The following is a 15,566-nucleotide window of genomic DNA, read 5'->3' on the forward strand; positions in this document are numbered from 1 at the left end:
GTTATGATTAATTTGGTTTCCATTTAAAGTGCTTTATATTAACTGTACAAAACCATTCATACAAAAAACATCAGCTTAACCAAAAGGCATTGCCTTAGTATAAGATATCTGTTTAAAGTACAAAATACAAATCATTAAAAGCCAAAGTCAGCAAAGTAGGTAGTATCTGAAGACTGCGTGAACAAGCCTGTTTTAGCACCTACCACTAACTAATCTCATTTGGTCACACTGGCACCACATTTTAATAATACATGTATACAGGGGTGATAGTGAAAAAAAATCCTGAGCCTGAACTTTTTTTTCCTGTTCCAACAGGGTGAGGAAGGGTGGGGGGGGGGGGGTTGTTGGGGGGGGACAACAGACTGCATATGTGATGTAACATAGGCATAAATGTTGACACATTATTCAAACATTTAATAGTCTGTGTATCATTTTCATATTTACATTTTCTCCACTCTTGTAAAAAAAAAAGTGCACTTTTATTTTTTTTTCTACTGAGAGCTCTTCTTAAGATGGTGTCCTTGTGTAAAATAATGTAACTTTATGTTTCATAGAGATTTTTATAAACGTCAGGACATGTGGTCTTACTGTGAACTACAAATGAACAGAAGTCACATTACAGCAGTGTTTCTCAACCCTGATCCTGCATATTCTACTGCATATTAACACTGTTCTGCATATTCTACTGCATATTAACACTGTTCTGCATATTCTACTGCATATTAACACTGTTCTGTATATTCTTCTGCATATTAACACTGTTCTGTATATTCTTCTGCATATTAACACTGTTCTGTATATTCTTCTGCATATTAACACTGTTCTATATATTCTTCTGCATATTAACACTGTTCTGCAGATATTCTTATGATTTTAGCCGATCTGATTCAGGAGTTTAGGGTTAAGCAGTTTATCAGAGCTGTGTGTGGATGAAACTGGTGAAACCGGTGAAACTGCTCACTTACAAGAAGCTGCAGTTCCTCATCCAACCACTAGTGGGAGCTGCAGCAGCAGCACAAGCCCCGCTCTCTTCACTCAGTCACAGCTACAGCCCAGCCACGGGCTACAGAGCTCAGCTCAGCCAGTCTGGAGCGTTTTTTTTTACACGTTTTTTTTTAAGTTCATCTGTGTAGGAAAAGGTTTTAAAAACGGATAATACAGCTCTCTACAGTTCACCTTTCAGCCAAAGCAGCTAACAGCAGCAGTTGTCACGGAGGCACTGCTCGGATTACATTATAAACAGGTCAGTTAGCGCGCTGCTAACCTCATGATGTTTATAACTACGGAGTTTAGTGGACACACCACGGCTGCAAGGTTAGACTGTTGAAGGCTACTGAAGACTATTAAAGGCTATTGGAGGTTATTGAAAGGGTTATTGGAGCAGAAATCAGTAAAGGCTGGTTAGATAAGTGATTCACCTCCTCGTCCTTTACTGCGGTGGAACTGCGACTAGCGCTGTCACAGTGATGTTTATTTAACGTCATTAAAACTGATTTTGAACTTATATCTCTCCTAAAAAGCGTTTATTTTGGTCAGTAACATTCATGTTTATTTACTAGCAGCGTAAATTACCAGTGTTTGCTTTGGTGTGGATGTAATTAGGGGAATCGGTACCAGCCAGGTTTGCCAGGCACCTGTGTGGCATTAATGTGGCATTTGGCCCCGCCCAAGATCGGTATCGGCGATCGGCCCATCGTGGTGAAAGACGACCGGCGATCGGAATCGGCCCCAAAAACACTGATCGGTTCAGGAGGTGTAAAAAAGGAGGTGAATTTTGGCAGTGCATCTGCGATTCTTTTGCTCTCTGCCCGTTTCTTTCGTTTAGCACAACCACTTTCATAACTCCGCTTCATTTTCACTGTGACAGCTGTCACTCTAGGTGAAAATCAAGATCAGGTGAAAATCTAGGTGAAATGAAGATCAGGTGGAAAACACAATTTTAGTTAAGTGATCAGGGTTAAGAAACTGCTTTAAACTACAAACATAAAGTACTGTACTAAAATCTGACTATCCACTACATCTGGCTTCTAGCTAATTAGCTATATTCATTTTCTCCTGTAATCCTAAACTAATAACGACAGTGAAATATGTGAAATAGTGATTAGCTGATCAGGTACAGGGCAAGTTGAACATTACATATATAGTTTATTTATTTTCTAAAACCTTGACTCCCTATCTAGCTAATTCCAAACTCAAGCTAACTCACTAACACAGCTGCAGTTTATTAATCACAGTGGGTTTAATCTGTGTGCTGATACAAGAAGTGTATTTTAACCAGCTATCAGAAACATATCATCACAGTTTACGTGTTTAGCATACCGTTATCTTTTTTTGAGAAAAATCTCCGTATATCCAGATCTGTTTTTAAATCAGCTGAAGCTGCTGCGTCCGATCCCGCTGCTAAATCTCACAGCAAGGGAGGGGCTTCCCCCGCTCCTCCGCGCCCCGCAAAAACAGCAAGCTGATTGGCTGTTTCTACTGAGAGGCGGGACTTAATACCTGAACCGGTGTTACACCGTTTTCTGTGACCGTCGGGTTTTGTGACCACAGAGGGCGCTACTTCACAGTTTCTGTTCACGGGCACGAGCGCGCTGCGTAGACTGCGTAAGCTACGCGGACTCGCTTTATTTTCTCTTTCTGCTGCTGTCGAACGATGAAAAAAGGGTGTTTACATTTTTATGTTGTCTATAAATAAAATAAATGATCTTGAACATGAACGTTTCATTATTAATTCTCTGCATTTTCACGTCGTATGAAGAAAGTAGGGGGGGGGGGGGGGGGGTGCACTGCAAAATACAAGCTTTTTCCCTAAACAAACCAAAACGTCAGAACCAGTAAAATATTAGATAAAACAGAAAACTGAGTAACACTAAGAAAATGTTTACTTTTATCCAATTACTTTTATGTTGAGTAGTATTGCAAAACAGAAGAAAATAGATTATCTCATACTTTACACCTGTTCTATTATGCTAAACATACATTAGATAATGTGTATCATATTTAAACTGATCTAAAAATTATTCAAATGGTAGTTATAATGCCCTATCCGATGTTAAAAGATTCCATTTTAATTCCATTTATTAAAAGGGTTAGGTTATTTTTTCATTGTTTTCTGTTATTTTGGAGACAAAATGGGCTGATACTTGATTCAACTGTAAAAATGTGCCTTTGTCAGGTCCTATCTTAAACATGAGTTATAAAGTTTTTTTTGTGAGAGTGAGGCAATCACTGGCCTTTACTCAAACTCTGACATCTGACATCAGAATATGTGACACTATTCATCTCCGTGTAAAACCAACCAAATCTTCACTCACTATTCCTTCACATTTTCAGCTTTACAAAACATTTATTACTGGACTTGATCGTAATGCTTTAGAATAGGGGTCATACTTTCTGACAGCTGGTATCAAAATATGTGACCCTATACCATCTTTATTAAATATAGTTTAAAACTTACCACATTTTCTCAGATTACTCACCATTCCTTCACCTTTTCAGCTACACAAAACATTAGTTACTGGACTTGACCATAATGCCTTAGAATAGGGGTCACACTTTCTGACAGCTGGTATCAGAATATGTGACCCTATACCATCTATACTAAATATAGTGTAAAACAAACCAAATACTGTCAGATTACTCACCATTCCTTCACCTTTTCAGCTATACAAAACATTTATTACTGGAATTGACCATAATGATTTAGAATAGGGGTCACACTTTCTGACAGCTGGTATCAGAATATGTGACCCTATACCATCTCCACATACAATAGTGTAAAACCAATAAAATCTTCTCAGATTACTCACTATTACTTCACCTTTTCAGCTATACAAAACATTTATTACTGGACTTGACCATAATGCTTTAGAATAGGGGTCACACTTTCTGACAGCTGGTATCAAAATATGTGACCCTATGCCATCTTTATTAAATATAGTGTAAAACTAACCAAATCTTCTCAGATTACTCACTATTCCTTCACCTTTTCAGCTACACAAAACATTTATTACTGGACTTGACCATAATGCTTTAGAATAGGGGTCACACTTTCTGACAGCTGGTATCAGAATATGTGACCCTATACCATCTCTATTAAATATAGTGCAAAACCAACCAAATACTGTCAGATTACTCACTATTACTTCACCTTTTCAGCTTCACAAAATATTTATTACTGGACTTGACCATAATGATTTAGAATAGGGGTCACACTTTCTGACAGCTGGTATCAGAATATGTGACCCTATACCATCTCCACATACAATAGTGTAAAACCAATAAAATCTTCTCAGATTACTCACTATTACTTCACCTTTTCAGCTACACAAAACATTTATTACTGGACTTGACCATAATGCTTTAGAATAGGGGTCACACTTTCTGACAGCTGGTATCAGAATATGTGACCCTATGCCATCTTTATTAAATATAGTGTAAAACTAAACAAATCTTCTCAGATTACTCACTATTCCTTCACCTTTTCAGCTACACAAAACATTTATTACTGGACTTGACCATAATGATTTAGAATAGGGGTCACACTTTCTGACAGCTGGTATCAGAATATGTGACCCTATACCATCTCTATTAAATATAGTGCAAAACCAACCAAATACTGTCAGATTACTCACTATTACTTCACCTTTTCAGCTATACAAAATATTTATTACTGGACTTGACCATAATGATTTAGAATAGGGGTCACACTTTCTGACAGCTGGTATCAGAATATGTGACCCTATACCATCTCTATTAAATATAGTGCAAAACCAACCAAATACTGTCAGATTACTCACTATTACTTCACCTTTTCAGCTATACAAAATATTTATTACTGGACTTGACCACAATGATTTAGAATAGGGGTCACACTTTCTGACAGCTGGTATCAGAATATGTGACCCTATACCATCTCTATTAAATATAGTGCAAAACCAACCAAATACTGTCAGATTACTCACTATTACTTCACCTTTTCAGCTATACAAAACATTTATTACTGGACTTGACCATAATGCTTTAGAATAGGGGTCACACTTTCTGACAGCTGGTATCAAAATATGTGACCCTATGCCATCTTTATTAAATATAGTGTAAAACTAACCAAATCTTCTCAGATTACTCACTATTCCTTCACCTTTTCAGCTACACAAAACATTTATTACTGGACTTGACCATAATGATTTAGAATAGGGGTCACACTTTCTGACAGCTGGTATCAGAATATGTGACCCTATACCATCTCTATTAAATATAGTGCAAAACCAACCAAATACTGTCAGATTACTCACTATTACTTCACCTTTTCAGCTATACAAAATATTTATTACTGGACTTGACCATAATGATTTAGAATAGGGGTCACACTTTCTGACAGCTGGTATCAGAATATGTGACCCTATACCATCTCCACATACAATAGTGTAAAACCAATAAAATCTTCTCAGATTACTCACTATTACTTCACCTTTTCAGCTATACAAAACATTTATTACTGGACTTGACCATAATGATTTAGAATAGGGGTCACACTTTCTGACAGCGGGCATCAGAATATGTGACCCTATTCCATCTTCATTTAAAATTGTGTGAAACCAATTAAATCTTTTCAAATCTTTTCAAATCAGTTTACTCAGCATTCCTTCACTTAGTCCTTTCAATCTGTTTCTTAGGCATTAAAATAATAATAATAATAATAATAATAATAATAATAATAATAATTTTTAAGTGTGTGAGAACACTAATATTTAAGAAGAAAATGTGTAATATATTGATTGTTTACACTTGCAGTGCATGGACGTTAAACGTAGGGTTGGGGGAGGGGCTGTTTTCCCCCATCATGCTCTGTAACTGATGTTTTTTTTTAGTTGTGGTCAAGTTAGCTAGTTTCGGATTACGGTATACGGTACATGGATTGATTTTATTATGGACTCCAAAACTGCCAAAGAAATCAGAGAATTTCTTCTCACTGGCAAATACCCTGATGTTTTTGATAAGCATCAGAGGTACATACTGAGACGGAGGGCATCCAATTTCTGCATCACTGGTAAGGATACAGGCCATTAACATACTTCAAAATGGTTATTTTGTTAGTGATACTAATTATTGTCTGTAATATGTGCCTGCATATGTTGTAGAAACGTCAGTCATGATGATTTCTGTTGACTTCTTTAGACAACGAACTGTACTACATAAGACACAGGGGAACCGAAAAAGAGTGCAAGGTGAAGGTGGTGTGTAGTGCGGCAGAGGCTGATGCTCTCTTTGTCGAGTTTCACAGTAGTGGAATCGGAGCTCACTGTGGGCAAATAAAGACAAGGGATGCAATCTCTCAAAGATTCTACTGGCCTGGCATGTCTGGGGATATTGAGAAATGGGTATGTTTATATATTTAATCATGTTGAGTTGCAATTACTTCTTACTTCAGCAAATCAACTGTGGGATCGTATTATGTTTATCTATTCATATTTTGATATAGGTGTCACAGTGCACAGTTTGCCAGAAAAACAAGAGAGATATAAAGGCCAGCACGGAATACAAGCCGATCAAGGTATACACTTACATCAGTTGCTAAATAACACTTGCATATTTAATCCTTGTGAGTACTTAAAATACCCCTTTTTTATCTGGCACACTTGTGGGCCTCATCCTTGCCTTTGTTTTGGCCCAGTTGTGACTGAGTCTTCTGGCCCATATATTTTCAAGTAAATAAAATGAACAAATGTGACAGTATACTACCTATACTATAATACCTTTTTAAATTATATTGTCAAGTTAGATTTAGACACTGATTGAGCAGTCACGAAAGGAGCCAAATTATTTACTCAAGTCCTCTGATGTGTTTTTTTTTCTCTTTTATTTGTTCTAGTATACAGTAACAGTAGTCATAATGAAGTAGGAGATTTTTCTACAATTGTTGGCTACATATCAGGGTCAGGACTGTACAAATTTACGAAATATGCTCCTCACATTACTTAAATTGTCTTCACCCTGACATGTGAAGCATTGGCATTGTGTTGTAAAATACAATTTTTGCAAATCACTTGTGACATTTTTTTATTATTATTAATCATAGGTTGTAAAAGAGTCTGCACACAATTACCAAAGATAGGTTATACTGATGTTTATACTTACTAAAAAGATACCATACTGACTGTAGGTTTCATAAATCTATTGATTGTTAAATAAATCAATTTTGTCACTATCAAAAATGCTAAATATTTGTTCTTATTCCTGATTGATTCAATAATCAATGCTGGAATTTAAATCTGTATGTATGTTTGTATGTATTATTATGGTCAGGTTTTTACTAGTTTCTGTTCTTTTCCTACAATGAATATTATAAATGTATATATGTATGTTTTTGCCTTTTTTGACAGACCAAAGTTCCATTTGAATTGGTGGGAATGGATCTCATCGGCAAGCTTGTGAAGACAGAGCAAAACCACCAGTACATATGTGTCATAATTGACTATTGTACTAGGTGGACTCAGGCATATGCACTAAAATCAAAGTCTGCAGAAGAGGTCACACAGAGCATTTTGAAATTTGTCTACCAATTTGAAGTGCCAAAACGGATTCTGACTGACCAAGGTAGAGAATTTGTCAATGCTGTGAGTATTTTTATTCCTTTATGATTATTTTACAGTTTTTCTCTGTCCCTTTAGAGCAGATTAACATTTAATTTCTCAAAAATATTAATTAATTTTCACATCATCTAATCAATTGTGCTCATCACAGAAACCATTTGTCATAATTTTACAGAAACAGCAAATGCTTTGGAGTGCAATTGCAAATGATTTTGTACAGCTGTCTGCTGTCATGTAGATCGCAATATATTATACTTTACTGTGCTGGACTGTCCTACCCCTCCATCCTAAACATCTAGCCATTAGTTCACTTCATATCTCCTTAAATTCAAATTAGTTAAAGCAGTTGTCCAGACCTGAGAATCCGATTTTATACATTTCTATTAGATATTTTGGATAAATATTAGTAGAATTGTGCCTTTTAGCAATGAAGGAAATTTTTTTGGTATGTTTCAGATAAAATAAGGGCCACATATGATCAATCCTGGCCCTACATTGGCAAAGGCCAATTAAAGGATGGCCTTAAACTGACAAAGCGCAGTGCTCTGATAGTTCTGTCTGCCAATCTGTCTAATGTGTGTTGTAAATCCTTTTCAACCGATATTCATTAACACAATACAAGATAGTTAATGTTCCAACAGATAAACTTTATTTTATTATTTATTTTTTATTATTTATGTTGTCAGAACCAGGCGGGAGGACAATAGATTTATTATACTGAAGACGTAGGTGTCAGGCAGGCACGGGGTCATGTCAAGATAGGATACAGTTTATGGGACCAAAGGGGGGGGCTGTTCAACCTTCTTCACTCACACCATAGTGGGATGATCTATATAATCTTGTGTATGTCTTTTGGTTTTCGAACATTCTCCTCGACTCTCTGAGCGGAGCATTGTTCCCGGAAGATCTTCTGAAATAAACTGTTAAATTAGCTGAAGACTTTGGTATCCTGACTCTTCTTGACTTCTCTACTCATCTCAACCATTTAAAAGAACTCAGGGGGAAACGCACTGGAAACGGCGCTGTAAGGGGTAGTGCGGCCTTTCCCGACAACAGTCATGACCCTTACCTGTTTCCAATTAACCTGTTCATCTGTGGGATGTTCCAAACAAGTGTTTTCTTGAGCATTCCTAAACTTCACCACTCTTTTGTTGCCCCTGTCCCAACTTTTTTGGAACGTGTTGCATCAAATTCAAAGTGAGTGAATATTTGCAAAAAAAAACAATAAAGTTTATCCGTTTGAACATTAAATATCTTGTCCTTTTAGTGTATTCAATTAAATATAGCTTGAAAAGCATTTGCACATCATCATATTCTTTTTTTACACAACATCCCAACTTGAATTGGGGTTGTACTTCAGTGAATCATACTCACATTTTAAATAGAATGTTTCTTTACAATATAATTGCTTTTCATGTTTACCTTTATGAATGGAAAAAATATCTACTGTTTCTTGGGGTAAAGCAAAAGTCTATGTCAATACACATATATTTCCAATATGTTTTATTATTTTTTTCTTATTCTGTAGATTAACTCACAAGTGTGTGAAGTACTTGGCATTAGAAGAAGTCTCTGTGCCCCATATCATCCTCAAACTAATGGGTTGGTGGAGAGACTGAACGGAACTATACAAAGGTAAAACAAAGACTGTTAAGGCTGTCATTACATTCTTCGTTAAGCTACTAAAAAGTGTTGCTTTTCATATAATGATTTAGATAATGATGTTTATAAATATTATGGCTACTTGTGTATGTATATGTCAAATTGTGTATGTGTTTGTCATGTTTAGAGCTCTTGGCAAGATGGTGGATGAGAAACCTAACAACTGGGATCTGTACCTGGATGCAGTAATGTTTGGACTGCGCACAAAAAAGCAGTTAACCACACGGTTCTCCCCATTCTTTTTGATGTTCGGGAGAGAAGCACGTTATCCTGCTGAGGTGCCAGAGGACTATCAGGTTAAGTAAAATGTGTTCTTTTAAGAGGATACACATACAATGAGCAGCTATTATTTGGGTGATGGGACATTCTCAGCATTGCAGTGACACTGACATGGTGATGGTGTTTTTGCATGTGTTGAGCTGCAGTGTCCTTGCTGGACTAAAAATAGTCCACCAAAAGCATCTTATGGGTGGCGTCCTGTGGGCAACATTATTTTGGGCATTGTCTTGTTGGTAGCATCCTGTAAGCACTGATAAAGGACTAGAGGTGACCAACACAAACAGTGCTGCAAAAGATTCAGAGCTTATGTCTCTTTTACAAGGTGGAGCAGCTGTAGATAGGAGTGACTAGTAGAGTGATAGACAATGAGTGAACGTTTAAAAACTCCAGCAGTACTGCTGTATCTGATCCACTTGTACCAGCAAAACACACACTAACACCTCATACACCACCATGCTAATCAGTGCTAATCACTGCAATGCTGAGGATAACCACCCATCACGCAAATAATAATAGCTGCTCTGTGGTGGTCTCTCCAGTAGTGATCCTGATCCAGATTGTAGAATAGGGTGAAAGGAGGATAATTATATGCAGAGAAACAGATACAGGACTACAGTCAGGAATTACTGTATTATATATGCATTATAAACTACAAAGTGACCTATATGATCAGAGGAGACAGTGAGTGTAGAAATAAGTTGTTCCCAATAAAGATTTTGTTGTGTCTATACAGAAATTATTAATGCAAGATTAAGAAATTGCTCTTATTGAGATACTAAGTATATATATCTCAAGTTTTTTCCTTCCTTGTAGAATGAGGAATGGCTTCTATCTGTAGAATATGTTTTTCCACATAGAGGCCTAGTTTTTCTGGTAATCTGCCATGAGGGTTGTGAAATGGGTGGCGTATTAATGACATTGCTAACTGGTGTATTCAGACTATGGCTCCTTGTTTCATGTATATTTTATGTAACTTTTTAGAGAAGTATTTAAATTATGTTCAAGTTAATGAACAATAACTGTTGTACAATACATTATAAGGTAGAAAAGAGAAATTTGCTCATTTTTGTTTTAAGTAAGTTATTGGTATTACTGTGTTGGCTTTTAGTTTTGAGTAATCTGATTAAAAACTAGTTAAAATGAATGAAATTAATAAAATAAATACCACGTCAAATACTTTCAAGGTTGAACTGACCTTTTTGTTTTACTGTGAAAGGACAAAAACTACATTACTGCATTATACCAGAAATAACATAAATGCATAGAAACAACATTTAATGCATAGTAACTAACCAATGAATAAAGATAAAAGTATGTATTATCTAGCAGATAAAATCTGTGCAGGACAAAGAGTGTGCTTGCTGTATGAGGTCTGCATTATTTGATCACACATTATTTATATTAGTTCAGTTATTTTCTCTTGATGTAGCCAACAGATGTTGTACTGTACTGTAAGTACACATTTTTATTTGTTTATTGCCATACATTGTTACAGGTTGATGCTACTGTTGAGAATGTGCTTTCTGAAGAATTGGTGGCAATTGACATTGAGAGGCATGACAGAATCCTGAACATTGTCCAGGAGAATGTGGAAGGAGTTCAGGAGAGAACAAGAAAAAGGCTGCAGTCAAAACTCCCTCAGCAAAATCTTCAGGTGGGGGATGTAGTTCTGAGAAAGAATATCCGCAGCCAGCAACGAAAAGGAGGAAAGCTTGACCCAGAATTCCTCGGCCCCTTTACTATCACCAAAGTAGCAGGAAAAAGCATTGACCTTGTTGACTCCAATGGAAAAGCCATCCACAAGGTTAACATTGATCATTTAAAACTGTACAATGAACAGACCCCGAGGATACCACAAAAGTTAAAAGGGCATCATGATGTATTCAGTATCGCTCCTCCCTCAGTCACTTCCTCTCCACCAGCCACTGTCATCTCCTCTCCACCAGCCACTGTCACTTCCTCTCCACCAGCCACTGTCATCTCCTCTCCACCAGCCACTGTCATCTCCTCTCCACCAGCCACTGTCATCTCCTCTCCACCAGCCACTGTCATCTCCTCTCCACCAGCCACTGTCATCTCCTCTCCACCAGCCACTGTCATCTCCTCTCCACCAGCCACTGTCATCTCCTCTCCACCAGCCACTGCCAACCTCCACCCTTCTGTCATCTCTTCTCCATTATCCACTGTTCAACCTGCTGTTCAACCTGCTGTTACCACCTCCCCACCTACTTCCACCTCTTCTCTACCAGTTCCAGTCACATCCTCTCCACCTCCTGTCATCTCCTCTCCACCTTCTGGAACCATCTTTGCTCAAACATCTGTCTCCTCCTTAGAAAAATGTATGTATACATGAGCAGATTAAATTAAACCATCAGTATAGTACATACACCAGAAATACACAAGAAACTACATTTGTTTCTTTGAGTACAAATTTTCAGTTGGCATTTAACACTTTCAACAAAGCTTCATTACACTGTCTCACAAAAGTAGGTACACACCTCACATATTTTTTTTAAATATCTTTTCATCTGAACACTGAAGATATGACACTTTAATACAATGTAATATAATCAGTGTACAGCTTGTATAACAAAGAAAATTAGCTGTGCCTTCATACAACTCAACACACATTAATGTCTGAACTGCTGGCAAGTGAGTACACCCCTAAGTGAAAATGGCCAAATTGTGCGGAAAGTGGCAATATTTTTTGTGACCACAATTATTATCTAGCCCTGTCTTAACCCTCTTGGGCATGGAGTTTACTAGAGCTTCACAGGTTGCTACAGGAATCTAATTTTGGTGCCAACAGTTTAGACATTAATAGCTGTGTGTTATTTTGAAAATTGCAACAAGAAAACACAATATGCTGCAGATTTTTTACACTTTATTGAAAGACCTTTCTACAATTTGTATTAATTGTTTCTTTAGGTGTGAAAGAGGCTTGGGAAGGAAAAAATGTTCATGTCCTTCTGTCAAAAATTGGACCATACAAATTGTTTTATTGGGACATCGCCAACCTAGCACCCAATCAACAGGTTGAAAGTGAGGTAAGATACATATTTTACGTTTTACGTTACGTTTTATCAACCTGTGACATCACAGAACATCATAAGTGATGTATATGAATTGATATTTACATTATTTTCTTCCTCATAGGTGATCAATGCTTATCTGAAGCATATTGTTCACAAGAAAAATCAAGAACATGGAGGCAAACAGGCACTATACATTGATTCTTTTGAAATGACTGGTATGTGGCAGGGGAAGAACACAAAACTGAAGGTAGGCAAATTACTGTTTTGCATTTTAATAATGCTGTATTATATGGATTTTCTAAAGTCTTGTTATAATTTTATAATTTTTGAACCTTTTTTAAGTGTGACCCCAATAACTTTCAAGTGATTCTGGGAGCTGTAAACGAGCCAAACCACTGGATACTGACAGTAAGAATACGATATTTTGTAAATTGTAATGATACTGTAATGTATCTGTAATATTATGTGTTTTTTGCTGTGACTATATGTGACTGATATACAAATATTTCTACACCTATATAGGCATTTTTTCCACAACAAAAAAGGAGTTTGGTGCTTGATTCTCTTGGAAACGCCTCCACAAAATTAGTCACATGTGAAAGGACAGCAAGGTACTCTTTTCATGATAATGAAAAATGGTCTATTATGAAGGCCAAGGAACAATATATACAATAATCTTTGTTTCTTTTTAGAGCATTCATGAGAAAGCGAGGGTGTGAGGTGTCCACATGGACAACAGAAACGGTTCCTCATGCATTACAGACAGATGCTGTGTCATGTGGAGTGTTTGTGCTGAAAGTAAGTTGATTTAAGTGTCCATTTTGAACTGAAGAACTGTTTGATGTTTTTCATAAAGCTAAATTGTTTAGTAAAAAAATATATGTATGGCCCAGTCAATAACTGTAAAGATTATACATATTTGAATATATACACCATAGATTCAAAATAGATGTTTTGGGATATTTTTGGACATAAGAATTGTTGGGTTCCAAATTCAGTTTTAGAACATTTCAAGCGCTATGAATTAACAGTTATATATGAAAGTGTTTTTATATGGCAGTTGATTTTAATTTCTTCATTCCTTAGTACGCTGAGAATATTCTGGCAGAGGAGCCACTGACATTTACTAATTCAAAATCAGCTGTTCAGACTTACAGATGGGAGGTGGCAATGACTTTGCTCAAGGAGACAGGTAAAATTCTTGTGTTGACCAATAATTCTATTTTTGATAAAGTAAGTATGTGTAATGAAAATCTGATCATCACAATCTGCAATTACTATTGTATTTTAATCAGATAATCTCGAAGATGTGTGCCACTACTGTGGAGAAAAAAGTGGAGAAACAGAAAAAAGCAAACGTGGGAAAAAAAAGAAAGGGCAAGCATGCAATACTGTCTGGGTAAGATGTTTTTCATTAATAAAAATAAAATTAAACAATATATAGGTATAGTATAGCATAATTTAATATAGTATACAGTAGTATAGTATAGTATGGAAAATCCAATTAATATATAATATATAAAAATATGCATGTGATTGATTACAGATCCAGTGTGATGACTGCACTAGGTGGTTTCACCTAAATTGTGTGGGGAAACCCAACATAAATGAGAGCTACAGCTGTGCTGCATGCCAATAGCAAGAGAGCTATCTTACAAAGAGATCACTATTTTTTTTTTTTTTATATATATATAATTTTATTTCCATTTTTTTTCCCATTTTCTCCCAATTTTACACGGTCAGTTACCCAACCCACTCATTAGGACTCCCCCTAATACTAGTGATGCCCCAACACACCAGGAGGATGAAGACCAACCCCCCCCTTTCTCTGACAGGTGAAGTCAGACTCTGCCTATTTTTGAACAGCTGCTGATGCAGCATTGCCAAGTAGCATCATCAGCTCACAGACGCCTTGTGCTGATCGAAATCATCCTTTGGAGTGATGAGGGGAAAGAGTGCCATGTACCCACCCAGAGAGAGCAAGGCCAATTTTGCTGCCTGAGGGTTCCGGTAGCTAATGGCAACTACATAAACAGGATTTGAACCGGCGAGCTCCTGGTCATAGAGGCAGTGCAAAGCCTGCTGGACCACTCGGAGGCCATCACTATGTTTTGTTTTGACAGAAAGGTTTGTGTTTATGTGTATGTATCTTTTGCATGTTTTCCCATTATTTGAGCTTGATTATTATGTAGACTTTGCAATAAATAAGTATTTTCAACAGTGCCTCACTTTTTGAATTAAAATATATGTGCCTAGCCTGAATACACTCCTTTGCAATAATTATTGCTTTACTGAAAAGGTAAAGGAATAGTGAGTAATCTGAGAAGATTTGATTTTTGAATAGAGTCACAAATTCTGATACCAGCTGTCAGAAAGTGTGACCCCTATTCTAAATCATTATGGTCAAGTCCAGTAATAAATGTTTTGTGTAGCAGAAAAGGTGAAGGAATGGTGAGTAATCTGAGAAGATTTGGTTAGTTTTACACTATATTTAATAAAGATGGCATAGGGTCACATATTTTGATACCAGCTGTCACAAAGTGTGACCCCTATTCTAAAGCATTATGGTCAAGTCCAGTAATAAATGTTTTGTGTAGCTGAAAAGGTGAAGTAATAGTGAGTAATCTGACAGTATTTGGTTGGTTTTGCACTATATTTAATAGAGATGGTATAGGGTCACATATTCTGATACCAGCTGTCAGAAAGTGTGACCCCTATTCTAAATCATTATGGTCAAGTCCAGTAATAAATGTTTTGTGTAGCTGAAAAGGTGAAGGAATAGTGAGTAATCTGAGAAGATTTGGTTAGTTTTACACTATATTTAATAAAGATGGCATAGGGTCACATATTTTGATACCAGCTGTCAGAAAGTGTGACCCCTATTCTAAAGCATTATGGTCAAGTCCAGTAATAAATGTTTTGTATAGCTGAAAAGGTGAAGTAATAGTGAGTAATCTGAGAAGATTTTATTGGTTTTACACTATTGTATGTGGAGATG

At 36.6% G+C, this 15,566-nt stretch overlaps 1 protein-coding gene across 1 annotated transcript; it reads left to right on the plus strand.

Annotated features, from left to right (window-relative positions):
• Positions 1-11,609: 11,609 nt before the first annotated feature.
• On the plus strand, positions 11,610-14,786 carry LOC125804965 (uncharacterized). Its single transcript, XM_049485065.1, has 9 exons — positions 11,610-11,872; positions 12,462-12,580; positions 12,690-12,815; positions 12,911-12,976; positions 13,091-13,179; positions 13,261-13,366; positions 13,655-13,760; positions 13,864-13,967; positions 14,312-14,786. Exons 3-9 carry the CDS (start codon positions 12,777-12,779, stop codon positions 14,405-14,407), a joined length of 606 nt encoding a protein of 201 aa, XP_049341022.1. The 5' UTR covers positions 11,610-11,872; positions 12,462-12,580; positions 12,690-12,776; the 3' UTR covers positions 14,408-14,786.
• Positions 14,787-15,566: the final 780 nt, after the last annotated feature.

This window comes from Astyanax mexicanus, chromosome 11, assembly GCF_023375975.1.
Source record: "Astyanax mexicanus isolate ESR-SI-001 chromosome 11, AstMex3_surface, whole genome shotgun sequence".
NCBI lineage: Eukaryota > Metazoa > Chordata > Actinopteri > Characiformes > Acestrorhamphidae > Astyanax > Astyanax mexicanus.

Bases quoted from the DNA above. Each gene is read 5' to 3' on its own strand.
- LOC125804965 (XM_049485065.1), top strand. From the start codon at position 12,777: ATGACTGGTATGTGGCAGGGGAAGAACACAAAACTGAAG. The intron at 13,180-13,260 runs GTACTCTTTTCA...GTTTCTTTTTAG, and splicing joins ACATGTGAAAGGACAGCAAG to AGCATTCATGAGAAAGCGAG. The intron at 13,761-13,863 runs GTAAAATTCTTG...TATTTTAATCAG, and splicing joins GACTTTGCTCAAGGAGACAG to ATAATCTCGAAGATGTGTGC.